Source organism: Nycticebus coucang, chromosome 4 (assembly GCF_027406575.1).
Source record: "Nycticebus coucang isolate mNycCou1 chromosome 4, mNycCou1.pri, whole genome shotgun sequence".
NCBI lineage: Eukaryota > Metazoa > Chordata > Mammalia > Primates > Lorisidae > Nycticebus > Nycticebus coucang.
The window spans coordinates 140,783,899-140,805,726 of record NC_069783.1 but is presented as its reverse complement, the minus strand read 5'-3'; the positions used below and the strand labels follow the sequence as shown (position 1 = coordinate 140,805,726).

Here is a 21,828-nt window from a genome sequence, read left to right as displayed (position 1 = left end):
CTGAGGCAACTGCAACAACAACAACAAATAGCTGGGCATTGTGGTGGGCGCCTATAGTCCCAGCTACTTGGGAGGCTGAGGCAAGAGAATCACTTAAGCCCAGGAGTTGGAGGTTGCTGTGAGCTATGACACTACGGCACTCTACTGAGGGCAACAGCTTGAGACTCTGCCTCAAAAAAAAAAGGCTTACTATCATAGGCATATGCTCATAGATATGGGTAAAGGCAAAATATACATTAAATTTATGATATAAAAGATATTTAGGGGCGGCTCCTGTGGCTCAGTGGGTAGGGCACCAGCCCCATATACCAAAGGTGGCGGGTTCAAACCGGGCCCCGGCCGAACTGCAACAACAAAATAGCCGGGCATTGTGGCAGGCACCTTTAGTCCCAGCTAACTCGGGAGGCTGAGGCAAGAGGATCGCCTAAGCCTAGGAGTTAGAGGTTGCTGTGAGCTGTGATGCCACAGCACTCTACCAAGGGCAATAAAGTGAGACTCTGTCTTTACAAAAACAAAAAAGATATTTAGACCTCAGGCATTAAACCTTTTTTTTTGAGACAGAGCCTCAAGCTGTCACCCTGGGTAGAGTGCCATGGCATCACAGCTCACAGCAACCTCCAACTCCTAGGCTCAAGCAATTTTCCTGCCTCCACCTCCCAAGTACCTGGGACTACAGGCACCCACCACAACACCCGGCTATATTTTGGTTGCAGCAGTCATTGTCGTTTGGCGGGCCCAGGCTGGATTTGAACCTGCCAGCTCAGGTGTATGTGGCTGGCGCCTTAGCCGTTTGAGCCACTGGCACCGAGCCTAAACTTTTAAAGGAAAAAAAATGTATTCCAAATTTCTGTTAATAGCCTTAAGCAATTACAGCTCCAAACATGTTGAGGTTGGTCCAGTTTTAAATATCCAATGTGAATTAATCACAAAATGGGATTTGTTCTTAGAAACTATTTCTGCTGGTTCCACAGTGCTTTTTGCTACATGATCCTGGGTCATGACAAAGCACTGTCACTCTCTGGTTAACAAGGTTAGGAAGAGCCAGGCTTGGTGGCTCACACCTGTAATCCTAGCACTCTACAAGGCCGGGGTGAGAGGATCGTCTGAACTCACAAGTTCAAGACCAGTCTGCGCAAAAGTGAGACACTGTCTCTGTTAAAAAGCAACAATAGGGGAGTGCCTGTGGCTCAAAGGAGTAAGGCGCTGGCCCCATATGCCAGAGGTGGCAGGTTCATACCCAGCCCGGGCCAAAAAAAAAAAAAAAAAAAAAAGACAACAGTGGTTATGGCACCAGCCACATACACAGAAGCTGGCGGATTCGAACCTGGCCTGATCCAGCTAAACAGTAATGACAACTGCAACAAAAAATAGCCAGGCATTGTGGTGGACACCTGTAGTCCCAGCTACTTGGGAGGCTGAGGCAAGAGAATCACTTAAGCCCAAAAGTTTGAGGTTGCTGTGAGCTGTGACGCCACAGCTCTCTACCGAGGGCAATATAGTGAGACTCTGTCTCAAAAAGAACAACAACAACAAAAAAAAAAAAAAAAAAACAAGGTTAGGAAGGACGAAATACTACCTTTTTCGCTGCTCCAGCTCCCAGTCCAGACGTGCCAGAGTTTGCTGGTGAGGATCTCCCATAGTGACTTCGGCCTTGCTGATATCTGGTGGAGCCTCCTTATAAAACTCCTCTAAACTGACCAGATCAATTTCTTCATGCTTTGACCTACAGGCAAAAAATAGACGTCAAGCTGCCATTCTCAGGAACTGTAACTTGAGCAGGTTCAAAGCGCCCCCCCATCTAAGCCCACTTAAGTCTACCACTACTCAGTATCATAGAATCTAGTATTCTCAGTAAACACTCAGTAGATGTTTCAGTGTGAACAGAGGTAGTTGGTGACATGCCATACGATCTTTACCATGCAATCTAACTTTTTCATTCACGAATTAGCTAAAAAGCTAGAAGTGGGGCTGGACATGGTGGCTCATGCCTGTAATCCTAGCACTCTGGGAGGCCAAGGCAGGTGGATTGCCTGAACTCACAGGTTCAAGACCAGCCTGAGCCAGAGTGAGACCCTGTCTGTAAAAATAGCGAGGCATTATGGTAGGTGCTTGTAGTCCCAGCTACTTGGGAGGCTAAGGCAAGAGAATCACTTGAGTCCAAGAGTTCAAGGTTGGGGCGGCACCTATGGCTCAGGAGTAGGGTGCCGGCCCAATATACCAGAGGTGATGGGTTCAAACCCAGCCCTGGCCATAAACTGCAACAACAACAAAAAAAGAGTTCAAGGTTGCTGTGAGCTCTGATGATGCCACAGCCCTTAATCCAGGAAGACAGAGTAAGACTGTCTGAAAAAAAAAAAAAAAAGCTAGGCTCGGCACCTGTGGCTCAAGCAGGTAAGGGGCCAGCCACATACACTTGAGCTGGAGGGTTCGAATTCAACAATGACGGCTGCAACCAAAAAATAGCCAGGCATTGTGGTGGCTGCCTGTAGTCCCAGCTACTTGGGATGCAGAGGCAAGAGATTCACTTGAGCCCAGGAGTTGGAGGTTTCTGTGAGCTGTGATGCCACGGCACTCTACCCAGGGCAACAGCTTGAGGCTCTGTCTCAAAAAAAAAACAACAAAGCTAGACCTAATGTCTAATACACACTCATGCTAAGTTTGTTACAAAAAAAATCACCATCTTCTTTCAATTTGTACAAGTCTCACCAAGTAAGAACGTGTCCCATTTTTTTCCCTGTTCACTTCTTCCTCTCTTTTTCTCTCAGCTTGGTTTTGCCAAGAGTATCACATCTGAAGGACAACCCTGACAAACTGTAGTCCGTTCACCTGAAGGTAGCTAAGCAGCAAGTTCAGGTTCTAAATAATAAAATCCATTTGCAAGGCTCAGCACCTATAGCTCAAGAGGCTAGGGCACCAGCCACATGGACCGGAGCTGGTGGGCTCAAATCCAGCCTGGGCTTGCCAAACAACAATGACACTAAAACCCCAAAATAGCTGAGTGTTGTGGCAGGTGCCTGTAGTCCCAGCTACTTGGGGGGCTGAGGCAGGAGAATCGCTTAAGGCCAGGAGTTTGAGGTTGCTGTGAACTGTGATGCCACAGCACTCTACTGAGGGCGACAGCTTAAGACTCTGTCTCAAAAAAAAAAAAAAAAAATCCATCTGCAAAAATGAACTGCTAGGGGCCACTTCAGGACTATGAAGAGTCCCCACCAACAACCAGATACAGCCCCTCCACCTTGGAATTGTCAGCCTCCGTGGTGAGGACAGTCAGGATCAAGACAATCTGTCCTTTAAGATTCACCTACAAGTGGAAACAGTCACAGAATATAATCTGCATTTGAGAGCCCTCAGAGGCCTTTTTATTCAGGCAGAAGATGGAGACAGAGAAGAAATGGAGAAAGTACATTAGCTTCATAACCATTCCAGAGAAGAAGTAACATAAACGACTTCTGCTGACACAGATCTCATTCATGAGTTCTTAGCAAGTCTTTCCTGGGCCAAGCCTACAAGGAGCACCCAATACCTCTGATCACATTTAATTGTTGAAATCAGTCACATAGTAATGCCTATCCTCAAAGAATGCTGAAAAATAACTCTTCCAGTATCTCAAAAGGGGGGGGGAGGGCGAGAAAATGAAGTTTAATAAAAATCTCTGTAACAGGGCGGCGCCTGTGGCTCAGTGAGTAGGGTGCCAGCCCCATATGCCGAGGGTGGCGGGTTCAAACCCAGCCCCAGCCAAACTGCAACAACAGCAACAAAAAAAATAGCCGGGCATTGTGGTGGGCGCCTGTAGTCCCAGCTGCTCGGGAGGCTGAGGCAAGAGAATCGCGTAAGCCCAAGAGTTAGAGGTTGCTGTGAGCCGTGTGACGCCACAGCACTCTACCAAGGGCGGTACAGTGAGACTCTGTCTCTACAAAAAAAAAAAAAATCTCTGTAACAGAATAAAATGTAAAAGTTAAAAAAAAAAAAAAGACTAGGTGGGTGCAGTGGCACACTCCAGGATTGTAATCCAAGCTACTTAGAAGGCTGAGGGAGGAGGATCGCTTGAGTCCAGAGTTGGAGACCCATATAGGTAATATGGCAAAACCTCCCCATCTCAAAAATAAAAATAAAATTGTAAAAAAAAAAAGAACCGCTAGCTCTTAAGAGGGGAAAACTGGCCAAAAGGTTAGAAGGATATAACTGGAAGTGAACTCACTCCCATATAATGTTCTCAGGAATCAAACTGGGAATGTAAAGGCCCCTTTTTTACCAAGTGCAGAGCTCAAAACTCAAAAGGATCAGAGAGAGAGACTTCCGAGGTTCTTTGTGCAGCATGAAACTCTGCTTGCAATTCTCCCACTCAAAGTCATCTATTCAACCTTCTTCCAGATCCTGCAGTCTTCCAAGCTCATCAGATTTCTTTTTTAAAGAGACTGACTCAGTGAACTACATAGGAGTTACCAACAGACCATCTGTGCCATCCCCTTGTACTCTCAAACTCACTTAAACTCCAGGCACTTGGTGATCTCCTTCTGTAGGTGCATCACTTCATATAACAGGTTCTGGAGCTGGAGGTGATAGGCATCTACTTTCTGCTTAGCCTGGAAAGAGGACAAGGTGTCAGAGGTGAGCAAGGCAAATTGGGGTGGGGCACAGCAGAGGGTGAGTAAATAGAGAAGGGATGAAGGAGATAGAGGAGATGGAGAGGAGGAAGGAGGAGGGTTAAACATCTCAACTCCCACCTCATGGGTCTGATCTCTTCCTTTCTTCAGTCTGATGTGGGCTAATCGATTAAGCTTCTTCAGAGTCATGAAATGCACACAGCTCTGGATCCTGCGTTCTTCAATTTCAATTGCCTATAGGCAAAAAAAATGATAAAGACTGTAGACATCAGGTGCTGGCTCAGCTTCCTTTAGTCCCTCACTGCTGACCCATCCTTATCAGGGACCAAAATCAGACTAGGAAGGAAGCTAGGAACTATGTCGTAATGATCAGAAATGTCATGAAGAGGCTTGGCATCTGTGGCTTAAGCAGCTAAGGCGCCAGCCACATACACCTGAGCTGGTGGGTTCGAATCCAGCCCAGGTCCGCCAAACAAAAAATAGCCAGGTGTTATGGTGGGCGCCTGGAGGCAGGAGAATCACTTGAGCCCAGGAGTTGGAGGTTGCTGTGAGCTGTGATGCCACAGCACTCGACCCAGGGTGACAGCTTGAGGCGAAAGAAAGACAGACAGACAGACAGAAAGAAAGAAAGAAAGGTCATGAGAGGGCGGCGCCTATGGCTCAAAGGGGTAGAGCGTGGGTCCCATATGCCAAAGGTGGCGGGTTCAAAACCCAGCCCCGGTCAAAAAAAAAAAGAAAGGTCATGAGAAAAATGGAAGGATGATTATTTTTTCCTAGGGAAGAAAGCAATTTCTGCTTGGACTAGACCAGAGTAAAAAGGAACTCAATATGGAGCCAGTATAGCCAATACACAGTTAACATCTGTCCCTGTAGATCCCACACAGAATCACAGTAATAGCAACATCTTACCATAAAACTTAAACTCTATAAGATCGGTGCCCGTAGCTCAGTGGGTAAGGCGCTGGCTACATACACCAGGGCTGCCGGGTTTGAACCTGGCCCTGGGCCTGTTAAACAACAATGACAACTGCAACAAAAAAAAAATAGCTGGGCATTGTGGCAGGCGCCTATAGTCCCAACTACTTGGGGGCTGAGGCTACAGAATTGCTTAAGCCCAAGAGTTTGAGGTTGCTGTGAGCTGTGACTGCCACAACACTCTACCAAGGGCAACATAGTGAGACTCTGTTTCACATAAACAACAACAACAACAACAAAAAAAAAAACTTGACCTCTATAAATAACATTGCAAAATAACCTAAATGCAAATAATAGAATCATAGCCATAAAGCTTGACTATAATAAAATAGACTGGCTGTAATAATCTTTACAGTATCAGCCAGCATAAGCACAGATAAGTGAGATTCCTGGGAAAAAATGGATTTTTGAACTAGTTTTTAGTCACACTATTTAGTTTCTCTACTCGAAGCCTGATTTTTTCATTTAATATTAATCATAATTTCACTTCTGGTCAGTATGATTTATTTCTCAACACCTACCAAAATATATACCACTCAACGAATATTAATTGGATGAATGATCAAATTAGTTATGGAAAAAATTAATTATCTTCTACTTTCATTACCTAATTGGTGATTGGGTAGTGATGAAAAGTTCCAATAATTAATAGGCAGGTCTCAGTAGCTCCCAGGCTCTAGATACCAGATCATGACTAAGGCAGAAGATCAAAACCAGAAAAACCCCCAGTAGGTGCAAAAATAGCCCTATCTATGCAGAACCACCAGGTTCATGACCACCTGGTCCCACTCCTTACCACATCCTTGCCACCCCTGCTCTTCAGGTCCTGGATCTCAGCCATCAGCCTCTGCAGCTCCTGGCACGTGTATTTGTATAGCTCATAGTCTCTGCCAGGGTCCCGCAGATCCACCTCGGCTTCCTCACTGTAGTATTTACCTTCCTATGGAGGCAAGGATAGAGGGCCTGGGTAGGGAGGTAAAAGTCTCCCTATTGGTATTAGTGACACTTTGCTGAGATCTCTTTTATAATCATAACACTAACAATGAAGCCTCAATTAGGTCTCCAAGGGATCTAGTGCTCAAATGTTTTTCTTCTTTCAAAATAGAAACCACTTTTCTGAATAACAACATAATGTGTACTTAGGAAAAAGCATTTTCTTTTTTTTTTGTTTTTTTTTTTTGTAGAGACAGAATCTCACTTTATGGCCCTCGGTAGAGTGCCGTGGCCTCACACAGTTCACAGCAACCTCCAACTTCTGGGCTTGCGTGATTCTCTTGCCTCAGCCTCCCGAGTAGCTGGGACTACAGGCGCCCGCCACAACGCCCGGCTATTTTTTGGTTGCAGTTTGGCCGGGGCCGGGTTTGAACCCATCACCCTCGGTATATGGGGCCGGCGCCTTACCGACTGAGCCACAGACGCCGCCCAAAAAAGCATTTTCTTTATCAAAAAGAAAATGAAAAGTTACCTGTAATTTCACCTCTATGTCTGAAATCACACCACTGTAAACACTGTGGATATATATACTTTATTTTTTATACATTCTATCTTTAGAAACAAAATAGGTCTGTGCTGTTTAGTACAAGTTGCCATCCCAATAAATGGCTGCATGGTAGTCTACTAGAGATCAACCAGAATTCACATAACTAAATTCCTAGGCTGGGCACCCGTAGCTCAGTGGGTAGGGCACCAGCCACATACATTGAGGCTGGTGTGTTCGAACCTGGTCTGGGCTTGCCAACAACAAAGACAACTACAACAAAAAAAAACCTAGGCATTGTGGTGGGCACCTGTAGACCCAGGTACTTGGAAGGCTGAAGCAAGAGAATAGCTTAAGCCCAAAAGTTTGAGGTTGCTGTTAGTTGTGACACCACAGCACTCTACCGAGGGTGACATAACGAGACTCTCTCAAAATAAATAAATAAAATAATTAATTAATTAAATTCTAACTGATGGGTATTAAGATAATTAAATCAAGCTTTGGTTGAGACTAAAATATAATTGATCTTACAGGCTTTATAGTAAACAGGAATTATGAGATTTGAGAGAGACAGAAAAGACTCTTCATTAATCTTATATTCCTAAATCTGAGAAAAAAAGAGGTTTATTAATTTAAATTTAAGCTGGTATGTTTCCCTATTCTAGTTTTAAAAAAACAAACAAAAACAACCAATCAAAACAGCTAAGTCGGGCGGTGCCTGTGGCTCAGTGATTAGGGTGCTGGCCCCATGTACTGAGGGTGGCGGGTTTGAACCTGCCCTGGGCAAACTGCAACAAAAACTAGCCCGGGTGTTGTGGCAGGCGCCTGTAGTCGGAGCTACTCAGGAGGCTGAGGCAAGAGAATCACCTGGGCCCAAGAGCTGGAGGTTGCTGTGAGCTGTGATGGCACTCTACCAAGGGCGACAAAATGAGACTTTGTCTCTAAAAAAAAGCAAAAACAAACAAAAAAAAAACCCAGCTAAGTCATAAATTATCTTGACAGATTCATGGACAGAGAAACAGACCAAGGGTTGGTGTGGATGCAGAGAGAAGGGAACACTTCTATACTGCTGGTAGGAATGCAAGCTAATATAACCTTTTTGGAAAGAAGTTTGAAAAATACTCAAGAACTAAAAGTAGTTCTTGGCGCCTTTGGCTCAAAGGAGGAGGGCACCGGCCCCATATCGGGAGGTGGTGGGTTCAAACCCGGCCCCTGCCAAAAACTGTAAAAGTAGACCTACCATTCAATCCTGCAATTCCTCTACTAGGTATACACCCAGATGATCAAAAATCATTTTACAACAAAGACATTTGCACCAGAATGTTTAAAGAAGCCCAATTCATAATTGCCAAGATAGGGAAACAGCCCAAGTGCCCATCGACCCATGAATGGATTAACAAATTGTGGTGGGTGGCCCCTGTGGCTCAATGAGTAAGGCACTGGCCCCATATGCCAGAGGTGGCGGGTTCAAACCCAGCCCTGGCCAAAAACCAAAAAAAAGATGGAGACTTCACATCTTTTATGTTTACCTGGATGGAGTTGGAACATATTCTTCTTAGTAAAGTATCTCAAGAATGGAAAAAAAGTATCCAATGTACTCAATACTACTATGAAATCAATATATAGTCACCCATTCATACGAATGGTAAAAACTTCCAGAAAGTAGAAGGGAAGAGGAGAAAAAGGAGAGGGGGTAGGAGGGAGGAGGAAGAATATTTGGGGGGACTTCACCTAATGTGCATGATGCAATTGTACATTTCAAAACTATTAAGGAAAGAGTATAATTGTGGATGTGCTAATCAGTGCAATGTAAGCATTTCACATTGTATATCAAATCAGTACACTGAACCTCATAAAGCATCAATGTACACAGTTATGATTTAATAAAAACAGACAAAAAAAATCAAAAAGAAACAGACCAAGGAAAGAAAAGAATCTGCTAACCACATGAGCTCTAAGACCACAAAGGAGCATGTAGTTCTGGTACTGTCTCAGCAGCACACCCAGGGATGTAACATCTCTGAAGCTCCAGTGCCATGCTACAGATGGACTGCTGCCTTCTGACCATCAGGAAAACTGGAGACACACATCAGACTAGAATATATTTTCTGTGCAGGTACTAATCATGTGGTGATATGGGGTGGTTGGTTTGTCGGATGATGCAGCATCCTGATATGGACACACAGGTTTAGTAAAGCCATGAGAATTCCAGTCACCTGGTCAGATGGAACCCACCAGGAGCCTGTGTGTGGCATATGTGACCCAGAGCTGCTATAAACTCACAGTCGGATCCAAAGCCACGGGGCACAATTTCTTAGCAGCATGGCAACCCTGGGTGATTTTACCTGCTCGGTGTCAGATCGATTCCGTTTTCCTTCAGTTGGAGTTCCATCACTCCGGATCACTTTGGGTTTCCGTTTTTTGCTTGATTCTGATGACATGGTTGTTACTCGAGGTCAGGAGGAAACAGGAGAGAACTGTTAAGAGGAAAAAGATTTTGAAGTTTTCCTCTGGAGGCTAGATGTGGTGGCTTATGCCTATAATCCTAGCACTCTGGGAAGCTGAGACAGGAGGATCCCTTGAGCTCAGGAATTCAAGACAAGCCTAAGCAAGAGCAAGATCACCTCTATTCAAAAAATACAAAAACTGGGCGGTGCCTGTGGCTCTGTGGGTAGGGAGCAGGCCCCATATACAGAGGGTGGCGGGTTCAAACCTGGCCCCAGCCAAATGGCAAGAAAAAAATAGCCGGGCTTTATGGCAGGCGCCTGTAGTCCCAGATCCTTGGGAGGCTGAGGCAAAAGAATTGCCTAAGCCCAGAAGCTGGAGATTGCTGTGAGCCTTGTGACGCCATGGCACTCTACTGAGGGCGATAAAGTAAAACTCTGTCTCTACAAAATAAATAAATAAATATATGTATATATATAAAATATAAAAATTAGCTGGATATCATGGCGGACACCCAGCTACTTGGGAGGCTAAGGCAGAAGGATAGCTTAACCCAGGAGTTTGAAGTTGCTGTGAGGTAGGCTGACACCATGGTACTTTAGCCTGAGCAGGAGTGAGACTGAAAAAAAAAAAAAGAAAAGAAATTTTCCTCAAAAATCAGAATACTGAAGTCTAACTAGCAGGTCTAGCTACTTACAGACTTGATAATTCGGGAAAACTCGCTTAACCCTCCAATGTCTCAGTTTAACCCTCTGTAAACAGGGAATCATCCTTCAGCCCATCTAAAGTGAATTCCACCTCCTTTTTTTTTTTTTTTTTTTTGTAGAGACAGAGTCTCACTTTATGGCCCTCGGTAGGGTGCCGTGGCATCACACAGCTCACAGCAACCTCCAACTCCTGGGCTTAAGCGATTCTCTTGCCTCAGCCTCCCGAGTAGCTGGGACTACAGGCGCCCGCCACAATGCCCTGCTATTTTTTGGTTGCAGTATGGCCGGGGCCAGGTTTGAACCCGCCACCCTCGGTATATGGGGCCGGCGCCTTACCGACTGAGCCACAGGCGCCACCCTCCACCTCCTTTTTATAAAAGCGATCACAGCTGGGCACAGTGGCTGATGCATGCAGCACTCTGAGAAGCTACTTGAGGCCAAGAGTTTAAGACCAGCCTGGCCAACATTGGGAGATCTATCTCTACAAAAATATACATATATTAGCCCAACTTGGTGGCATACACTTGTAGGACCAGCTACTCAGAAGGCTGGAGTGGCAGGATCACTTGAGGCCAGTTATTTTAAGATTGCAGTAAGCTGGCTTGGCGCCTGTAGCTCAAGTGGCTAATGTGCTAGCCACATACAACAGAGTTGGTGGGTTCAAATCCAGCCTGGGACTGCCAAACAACAATGACAACTACAACCAAAAAATAGCTGGGCATTGTGGCGGGCACCTGTAGTCCCAGCTACTTGGGAGACTAAGGCAAGAGAATGGCTTAAGCCCAGGAGTTGGAGGTTTTTGTGAGGTGTGATGCCACAACACTCTACCCAGGGCGACAGCTTGAGGCTCTGTCTCAAAAACAAACAAACATTGGGCAGCACCTGTGGCTCAAAGGACTAGGGCGCTGGCCCCATATGCTGGAGGTGGCGGGTTCAAACTCAGCCCCGGCCAAAACTGCCAAAAAAAACAAACAAACAAACAAACAAAAAAATGACTACAGTGAGCTATGATCATGCCACTGCCTTCTAGTCCAGGAAACAGAGGAAGACACTGTTTTAAAAATAAATAACAGAGGCCAAGGCAGGTGATTGCTTAAGCTCAGGAGTTTGAGACCAGCCTGAGCAAGAGCCCAGTCTCTACTAAAAATAGAAAAACTAGCTGGGCATTGTGGCAGATGCCTATAGTCCCAGCTACTCGGAAGGCTGAGGCAAGAGGATTGCTTGTGCCCAAGAGTTTGAGGTTGCTATGAGCTATGACGCCATGGTACTCTACCAAGGGTGACAAAGTGAGACACTGTCTCAAAAATAAATAAATAAAATTTTAAAAGTATATAAATAAAGGCTCTGCACCTGTGGCTCAAGCAGCTAAGGTGCCAGCCACATACACCTGAGCTGGTGGGTTTGAATCCAGCCCGGGCCTTCCAAACAACAACAGATGCAACTAAAAGAACAGCCAGGTGTTGGGGCAGGCACATGTAATCCCAGCTACTTGTAAGGCGGAGGTAGAATCGCTTGAACCCAGAAGTTTGAGGTTGCTGTGAGTTGTGATGCCACAGCACTCTACCCAGGGTGACAGCTTGAGGCTCTGTCTCAAAAAAACAAAAAAAGCTAGGTGTTGTGATGGGCGCCTGTAGTCCCAGCTACTTGGAAGACTGAGGCAAGAGAATCGTTTAAACCCAGCAGTTGGAGGTTACTGAGAACTGTGATGCCACAGCACTCCACCCAGGGTGACAGCTTGAGGCTCTGTCTCAAAAAAAAAAAGTGTATCTATCTATCTATATATATAGATATATATATATATAGATAGATAGATATAGATATAGATATATATAAAATAAATAAAAAAGCAGGCGGTGCCTGTGGCTCAGTGAGTAGGGTGCCGGCCCCATATACCGAGGGTGGCAGGTTCAAACCTGGCCCAGGCAAAACTGCAAAAACAACAATAACAACAAAAAAATAGCTGGGTGTTGTGGTGGGCGCCTGTGGTCCCAGCTACTCGGGAGGCTGAGGCAAGAGAATCACCTAAGCCCAGGAGTTAAAGGTTGCTCTGAGTTATGACCCAACAGCACTCTAAAAAAAAAAGCTATCACACCTGAGCTGGCGGGTTCGAATCCAGCCCAGGCCAGCCAAACAACCATGACGGCTGCAACCAAAAAAAAAAAAAAAAAAAAATAGCCAGCCATTGTAGTGGGTGCCTGTAGGCCTGTAGTCCCATTACAGGGACTGGGAGGTGGAGGCAGGAGATCACTTGAGCTCAGGAGTTGGAAGTTGCTATAAGCTGTGATGCCACAGCACTTGACCAAGGGCAACAGCTTGAGGCTCTGTCTCAAAAACAAAACAAAACAAAAAAACTGCAAGACTAAGCAATACTATTCTATTCTCAGGTCTCCCCAAGGCACTCCTTTGGATATACTATCCTATTTCCCCAAAAATAAGACAGTGTCTTACTTTAAGGTATGCTCCCAAAGATGCGCTAGGTCTTATTTTCAGGGGACGTCTTATCTTTCCTGTAAGTAGGTCTTATTTTCGGAGAATGTCTTATTTTCGGGGAAACGGGGTATTAGGAAATTTATCTCTTTGAACCATTTCCCACTTAGGCTGTGAGCTCTTCCCTCTTTCCCATGAGGCTGGCAAAGTGCTCCATAAATCAGCATCCAAACTCTCAGTCTGGCATATAAGCCCATTCCCAATACTACTGATTGATCACTATGTGCTAGGCCTTGATCTAATAACTTTATAGATATGTTCTCATTTGATTCTTATAATAAACTTTTCAGATAAGAACTACTACCATGGGAGGAGCAAGAGGGAGGCCGAGTAACAGCTTCCTTGCAACTGGGCACGGTGAGTCTGGGGAGACAAGACTCCAGGCATCTCTGGCTGGTGGGATCTGCCTATAATCATCCCTTTGAGGACACAGGGAATCAGGAAGAGACTTCTGGACCCCAAGAGAAAGACAAAAGCAGTGGAAAACTGGCAAGTGGTTGCATGTGTTTGTTCATTCTAATCTCACTGGCAGCTGTAAGTACAGCAGCAGTGAAATTGCAAACTGGAAAGGTCTTACCTGTAAGCTGTTTTGGTGTTGTTGGACTTCGAACTCAGTTGAACTGCCTTGGGAGAGCTTGGGCAGGAGTGCGGAGAACTGTGGGTATTGTCTAGGGCCCCAGACTGAGCTGCTGAGCCAGACGGAGTTAATAGTGTTGGGCTGTGGGCCGTGCAGAGCCATTGTGAGAGAACTGCCCTGGCAAGGTCCACCCTCAGGGTTGCAGAGCAAGAATTGGGCGGGAGCTAGTAATCTAGTGACTGAGCCCCTTTACAGCCTTAGCCCTCAGGGTCAGAGTGAGACCGGTTTTGGCACACTGGGTAAGAGGACAGCCACTTCAGCAGTGATCCCAGAGACAAGCGCTTTCCTGGGAAAGTTTTTGCTTAGCCAAGTTTGGAAGTTATTAAAGTGTCTTTTAAGAGGGCTGAGGAGAGATTTAGGCTCTCCACTTTGCAGGGTTTGAGAAATCAGAAGAGGCCTCCAGTCGTATCAGCATTGTGATTAACATCTCATACCCCAGAAGATCACCTATTGCCCAGACAATACTCAGCAAGATACTTATACTGCTTTGTTTTTGGTTTTGTTTTTTTGTTGTTGTTGTTTTGTTTTTTAATTTCACCATTTCCCTATAGATTTTTCATTTCTTTTTTCTTTCTCCATTTTTCTAGTTTAAATATAGTTTCCCATTGTTGCCTTTTTCAATAATTAGAACTTCATTTTTGCTAGTGTTTCTATCCCTATTATTTGGTTTTCCCCCCGATTTTATCCCATAAAGTTTTCTGCTCGCTTGTTTTGGTTTGATTTATAGCATTTTTGTCTTTCCTCTCTAATTGGTGGAGGTGGGGTACTGTGTCCGAACAGGCTAGCAAAGAGCTGCTGATCTCAAAGGAACCACCCAAACCAGCACCCCATGAGGTTGGGGGGTTTTTAAGGTTGGGTCAAAGTACCCTACTGTACACCTATATTACTCTGTCTCCCTCTTTCCATGCCACTCGTCTTTTTGTCAATATTCCCTTTTACCTACCCCCTCTCCTTTCCCTTTTTTCTTTTCTTCCTTCCTTTCTTTTTCTTTCTTTTATCCCTTCTTGCTCTTCACCCTTCTCATCCTTCTGGTCCTGTACCAAAAGGACTCATGGAAACCCTAGTCCACAGGCACGGCAACTTAAAGAGCAAGAGGAAATGAAAGGAAACTTAGGGCAAGGAAACAGAGAAAAGAAATCACTCATGAGGAAGGATCAGCAGAAAACTCCAGGCAACAGGAAGAACCAGTCCAGAGCAACCCCTCCAAGGGACCATGAGGTAGCTACTGCAGAGGATTCCACCTATAAACAAATGTTAGGAATGACAGAAAGGGAATTTAGAATACACGTTATGAAAACAAGGAAGTAAATGATAGAAACAATGAAGGAAACTGCTGATAAAGTGGAAAATAACCAAAAGGAAATCCAAAAACAGAATCAAATAAGAGATGAATGATATGAAGAATATACAAAGAATATTGCAGAGCTGAAGGAACTGAAGCAGTCAATTAGGGAACTTAAAGATGCAATATAAAGTATCGGCAACAGATTAGATCATGCAGAAGAAAGAATTTTGGAGGTAGAAGACAAAGTTCTTGAGATAATTCAGATAGTTAAAGAGGCAGAAAAGAAGGGCGAGAAAGCAGAACGTTCACTGACAGAATTACGGGACTTTATGAAGCATTCAAACATACGAGTTATAGGAATCCCAGAAGGGGAAGAAGATTGCCCCAGAGGAATGGAAGCCATTCTAGAGAATATTATAAAAGAAAATTTCCCAAGTATCACCAAAGATTCTGACACACTGCTTTCAGAGGGATATCGGACCCCAGGTCACCTCAACTCTAACCAAGTTTCTCCAAGACACATTTGTGATGAACCTGTCCAAAGTCAAAACAAAAGAAAAGATTCTGCAAACTGCCAGGAGTAAGCGCCAGTTAACTTATAGGGGCAAATCCATCAGGGTGACTACAGACTTCTCTTATGAAACTTTCCAGGCAAGAAGACAATGGTCATCTACTTGTAATCTACTTAAACAGAACAATTTCCAGCCCAGAATTCTATATCCTGCTAAGCTAAGCTTTAAAATTGATGGAGAAATCAAATCATTTACTGATATGCAAACATTGAGGAAATTCGCCACAAGACCAGCTCTACAGGAAATACTTCAACCTGTTCTGCACACTGACCACCACAATGGATCAGCAGCAAAGTAAGAACTCAGAAATTGGGCGGCGCCTGTGGCTCAAGGAGTAGGGCGCCAGCCCCATATGCCGGAGGTGGCGGGTTCAAACCCAGCCCCGGCCAAAAAAAAAAAAAAGAACTCAGAAATTAAAGGACAGAACCTAACCTCCACACTGATGCAAAAGATATAACTAAGCAATGGACTCTCACAAAATAAGACGAATAGAATACTACCACAATGGGTGGCGCCTGTGGCTCAGTGAGTAGGGCACCGCTCCCACGTACCAAGGGTGGCGGGTTCAAACCCAGCCCTGGCCAAACTGCAACAACAACAAAAAATAAATAAATAAACAATTGAAAAAAAAAAAGAAAAGAATACTACCACACTTATCAATTATCTCAATAAATGTCAATGGCTTGAATTCCGCACTGAAGAGGCATAGATTGGCTGACTGGATTAAAAAACACAAGCCATCCATTTGCTGTCTGCAGGAAATACACCTGGCTTCAAAAGACAAATTAAAGCTCCGAGTCAAGGGTTGGAAGACAATTTTTCAGGCGAATGGAATTCAGAAGAAAAGAGGAGTTGCAATCTTATTTTCAGATTACATGTGGATTTAAAGCAACTGAAGTCAAAAAAGACAAAGATGGTCACTTTATATTGGTCAAGGGAAAAATACAACAAGAAGATGTTCCAATTCTAAATATTTATGCACCCAATTTAAATGTTCCCAGATTCTTGGAACAGACCCTACTCAGTCTGAGCAATATGATATCCGATAAACCATAATAACAGGGGACTTTAACACTCCTCTTACAGAGCTGGACAGATCCTCTAAACAGAAATTAAACAAAGAGATTTAAATGAGACCCTAGAACAACTGTGCTTGATAGACGCATATATAACACTCCAACCTAAAGATAAAGAATATATATTCTTCTCATCACCCCATGGAATTTAACACTCCTCTTACAGAGCTGGACAGATCCTCTAAACAGAAATTAAACAAAGATATAAGAGATTTAAACAAGACCCTAAAATAACTGTGCTTGATAGACGCATATAGAACACTCCATCCCAAAGATAAAGAATATACATTCTTCTCATCATCCCATGGAACATTCTCCAAAATTGAGCATGTCCTAGGCCACAAAACAAACCTCAACAGAATCAAAAGAACTGAAATTTTACCTTGTATCTTCTCAGACCATAAGGCACTAAAGGTGGAACTCAACTCTAACAAAAACGTTCAACCCTACACAAAGGCATGGAAATTAAACAACCTTCTGTTGAATGACAGTTGGGTGCAGGAATAAATAAAACAGGAAGTCATTAGCTTCCTTAAGCATAACAACAATGAAGACACAAACTACCAAAACCTGTGGGATACTGCAAAAGCAGTTTTGAGAGGAAAATTTACTGCTTTAGATGCCTACATTCGAAAAACAGAAAGAGAGTACATCAACAAACCCACAAGCCATCTTATGCAATTGGAAAAAGAAGAACAATCTCTAAACCTAAACCCAGCATCAGAAAAGAAATATCCAAAATCAAATCAGAGATCAATGAAATTGAAAAGAAAAGAATCATTCAGAAAATTAATGAAACAAGGAGTTGGTTTTTTAAAAAAAATAAATAAAATAGATAAACCTTTGGCCAGAATAACTAGAAATAGAAAAATAAAATCTCTAGTAACTTCAATCAGAAATGATAAAGGCAGGGGTCCTCAAACTTTTTAAACAGGGGGCCAGTTCACTGTCCCTCAGACCATTGGAGGGCTGGACTACAGTTAAAAAAATATATATATATATGAACAAATTCCTATGCACACTGCACATATCTTATTTTGAGGTAAAAAAACAAAACGGGAACAAATACAATCACACCACCTCATGTGGCCCACAGGCCATAGTTTGAGGACCCCTGGATAAAGGGGAAATAACAACTGATCCCATAGAGATACAAGAGATCATCTACCAGAAACTCTGTGCCCAGAAATTTGACAATGTGAAGGAAATGGATCAATATTTGGAATCACACCCTCTCCCTAGACTTAGCCAGGAAGAAATAGAGCTCCTGAACAGACCAATTTTAAGCACTGAGATTAAAGATACAATAAAAAACCTTCCAACAAAAAAATGCCATGGTCGAGATGGCTTCACACCAGAATTCTATCAAACCTTCAAGGAAGAGCTTATTCCCGTACTGCAGAAATTATTCCAAAAAATTGAGGAGGAAGGAATCTTCCCCAACACGTTCTATGAGGCAAACATGACCCTGATACCAAAACAAGGAAAAGATCCAACTAAAAATGAGAATTTCAGACCAATTTCACTCATGAATATAGATGCAAAAATTCTCAACAAAATCCTAGCCAATAGATTACAGCTTATCATCAAAAAAGTCATACATCATGATCAAGTTGGTTGCATCCCAGGGACGCAAGACTGGTTTAACATATACGCAAGTCCATAAACGTTATTCACTACATCAACAGAAGCAAAAACAAAGACCATATGATCCCCTCAATAGATGCAGAAAGCATTCGATAAAATCCAGCATCATTTTCTAATTAGAACACTGAAGACTATAGGCATAATTTCTGAAACTGATTGAAGCTATCTATGACAAACCCATAGCTAATATTTTACTTAATGGAATAAAGCTGAAAGCTTTTCCTCCTAGAACTGGAACCAGACAAGGTTGTCCTCTGTCACCTTTACTATTCAACATAGTGCTGGAAGTTCTAGCCAATACAATTAGGCAAGACAAGGAAATAAAGGGAATCCAAATGGGAGCAGAGGAGGTCAAACTCTCCCTCTCTGCTGACACGATCTTATACATAGAGAATCCCAAAAGACTCAACCACAAGATTCCTGGAAGTCATCAAAAAATACAGTAATGTCTCAGGATATAAAATCAATGTCCACAAGTCAGTAGCCTCTGTATACGCCAATAACAGTCAAGATGAGAAGCTAATTAAGGACACAACTCCCTTCACCATAGTTTCAAAGAAAATAAAATACCTAGGAAAATACCTAACAAAGGAGGTGAAGGACCTCTATAAAGAAAATTATGAAATCCTCAGAAAGGAAATAGCAGAGGATATTAACAAATGGAAGAACATACCATGCTCATGGATGGGAAGAATCAACATTGTTAAAATGTCTATACTTCCCAAAGCAATCTACCTAGTCAATGCCATTCCTATTAAAATACCATCATCATACTTTCAAGATTTGGAAAAAATGATTCTGTGTTTTGTATGGAACCAGAAAAAAAACCATATAGCAAAGGCAGTTCGTAGTTATAAAAATAAAGCTGGAGGCATCACCATACCAGATTTTAGGCTGTACTACAAAGCCATAGTGGTCAAGACAGCATGGTATTGGCACAAAAACAGAGACATAGACACTTGGAATGGAATAGAAAACCAGGAAATGAAACTAACATCTTACAACCACTTAATCTTTGATAAACCAAACAAGAACAGACCTTGGGGGAAAGACTCCCTATTCAATAAACGGTGTTGGGAGAACTGGATATCCACATGTAGAAGACTGAAACTGGACCCACACCTTTCCCCACTCACAAAAATTGATTCAAGATGGATAAAGGACTTAAATTTAAGGCATGAAACAATAAAAGTCCTCCAAGAAAGCATAGGAAAAACACTGGAAGATATTGGCCTGGTGAAAGACTTCATGAAGAAGACTGCCATGGCAATTGCAACAACAACAAAAATAAACAAATGGGACTTAATTAAACTGAAAAGCTTCTGTACAGCTAAGGAGACAACAAACAAAGCAAACAGACAACCTACACCAATGGGAAAAGATATTTGCATGTTTTGAATCAGACAAAAGCTTGATAACTAGGATCTATAGAGAACTCAAATTAATCCACATGAAAAAAGCCAACAATCCCATATATCAATGGGCAAGAGACATGAATAGAACCTTCTCTAAAGACAGACGAATGGCTAACAAACATGAAAAAATGTTCATCACCCTTATCTATTAGAGAAATGCAAATCAAAACCACCCTGAGATACCACCTAACCCCAGTGAGAATGGCCCACATCACAAAATCTCAAAACTGCAGATGATGTCGTGGATGTGGAGAGAAGGGAACACTTTTACACTGCTGGTAGGACTGAAAACTAGTACAACCTTTTTGGAATGGAGAAACCTCAAAGAACTCAAGCTAGACCTCCCATTTGATCCTGCAATCCCATTACTGGGCATCTACCCAGAAGGAAAAAAATCCTTTTATCATAAGGACACTTGCACTAGACTGTTTATTGCAGCTCAATTTACAATCGCCAAAATGTGGAAATAGCCTAAATGCCCACCAACCCAGGAATGGATTAACAAGCTGTGATACATGTACACCATGGAATACTATTCAGCTATTAAAAAAATGGAGACTTTACATCCTTTGTATTAACCTGGATGGAAGTGGAACACATTCTTCTTAGTAAAGCATCACAAGAATAGAGAAACATGAATCCTATGTACTCAATTTTCATATAAGGACAATTAATGACACGGTGAGAGTGGGGGAAGGGGAGAACAGAGAGACAAGGAAGGAGGGAGGGGTGGGGAAAGGAAGAGCAGAGAGAGGGAAGGAGGGGGGCGGGGCCTTGGTGCGTGCCACACCTTTTGGGGGCAAGACACGATTACAAGAGGGACTTTGCCTAACAAATGCAATCAGTGTAACCTGGTCTATTGTACCCTCAATGAATCCCCAACAATAAAAAAAAAAAAAGAACTACTACCATTTTACAGATGACAAAACTGAGGCTCAGAAAGGTAAATGATTTCCCAAGATCACCCCGCTAATATGCTGAAACTTGGGTCCATCAGTTGCCCTATCAGTACTCTAGACAATTACACTGTTATGCCTCCTAGTCTTGCCAGCATCTCATCTGGGAATGAAATAAACTGGTTGATCACACAATTTAAAGAACAAAACCTACATTTCATGGGGCTCTAGGGTCACAAAACATCTTCCCTTGCCACCTTACCACAGCCTCTGAGGGAGGTGACCGCTGTCACCTTAACCCCAATCAATCTGTCACCAATACTTCAGGGAGCCAAAAGTTTGTTATGGTTGAAGTCAAAAAGAGTCCTGGGCGGCGCCTGTGGCTCAGTCAGTAAGGCGCTGGCTCCATATACGGAGGGTGGTGGGTTCAAACCCAGCCCCGCCGAACTGCAACCAAAAAAAGAGTCCTAAATTGTAATCTCCACTCTACTGCAATTTTATGGCTATAAATACTGGAACAGTCACTTCACTTGCCTCCAAGTCTTTTTCGTCACCAATCAAAGGAGAATAACAGTCCCTACCTCAGGGACTGCTGTAAGCATTAACATGGGAGGCATTCCACTGGGGAAGGTATTGAAGATGACCTGACACTGGTGCTTTACATATTGCAAAGAGGATCTTAAATAATGCTGAACACCTAAGGAGAAAGTTAATCCCTTTTCAATCCTCTTTTAAAACTCCTGATTGCTTCAAGGAGAACATCTCAGCTCCCTAGTTTGTCTTTAACATCTATGAATGCCAATGTTCCTTTATAACAAAAGAACTCCGTCTCAGAGACTTAGCCTAAATCTAAATAATTTGTTAATAATCTGTTTTCATTATATTAACTACGTTAACCTCTATCTTTATTATATTAAATATACTAATTTTTATCATTTCCTTCTGCATAAGACATATGAAAGCAGTTTTCTATTCATGGTGGGGAAACTTAAAAAAGTTTTCTTTCAAAGTAAATTTAAGTTTAAAAGTGACAGGATTAAAAACCTTTAGTGAACAGTAAGGTGGTACACTTAAGGTGGTAAGGTGATTTGGCAAAACCCCCAGAAGTGGGATCCGAAAAGCCTAGTGTGGGAAATCCTGACTTTAGCAAAACAATAGAGTGCCTAGGATACAGAAGCGCAAAATAACTGTAAGCTGTTATCACCACTACCGCGGTCATCAATAGCTACAATACACCACCACCATCAACAAGAGCTACCACATGGGGCCTGAGGATGCTGCAGCAAACCTTTCTCAGAAGAGTTAACAGCACAGAGCAGAGCCGAGCAGAGCGGCCGGGACCCTGAGGGCGGAGAAGCCACCTCGGACCCCAGTCTAGGGACGCACCTTGAGAGCGCTTCGGTCGCTGATCACCCAGCCCCACCGGGCCGCCCTGCGGACCCGGGACCTCCTCACTCGACTCACCCCACAGCTCCCAGAACCCTACGCTGTCCACATGTCACTTCCGGCGGCTGAGGCATTGCCGCCCGCGCAGCATAGAGAAGCGGGAAAAAGGAAGGAGCGGCCGGCCACAAGCAGCGGAGGCCCGTGCACCATAGAGAAGCG

General features: G+C 43.5%; 1 protein-coding gene across 8 annotated transcripts in view; it reads right to left on the bottom strand.

Moving 5' to 3' along the window:
* The window catches only part of THOC5 (THO complex subunit 5), a 73,514-nt gene extending 51,703 nt beyond the window's left edge, over window positions 1–21,811 (bottom strand). For 4 of the 8 annotated variants that reach the window (XR_008379753.1, XR_008379754.1, XM_053590148.1 and 1 more), the window contains exons 1-6: window positions 21,610–21,703; window positions 9,402–9,533; window positions 6,376–6,519; window positions 4,725–4,838; window positions 4,486–4,583; window positions 1,577–1,723 (exon numbers count right to left, since the gene is read on the bottom strand). Coding sequence is in view for 6 of the 8 variants with exons in the window: in XM_053590148.1 (XP_053446123.1) it covers window positions 1,577–1,723; window positions 4,486–4,583; window positions 4,725–4,838; window positions 6,376–6,519; window positions 9,402–9,497 (599 nt within the window). In the remaining 2 variants the exon portion in view is untranslated. Of the gene's footprint in view, window positions 1–1,576; window positions 1,724–4,485; window positions 4,584–4,724; window positions 4,839–6,375; window positions 6,520–9,401; window positions 9,534–13,272; window positions 13,392–20,485; window positions 20,671–21,609 lie in introns of those variants that run through there. The other 4 variants (XM_053590149.1, XM_053590151.1, XM_053590152.1 and 1 more) reach the window with 4 other exon arrangements.
* Window positions 21,812–21,828: the final 17 nt, after the last annotated feature.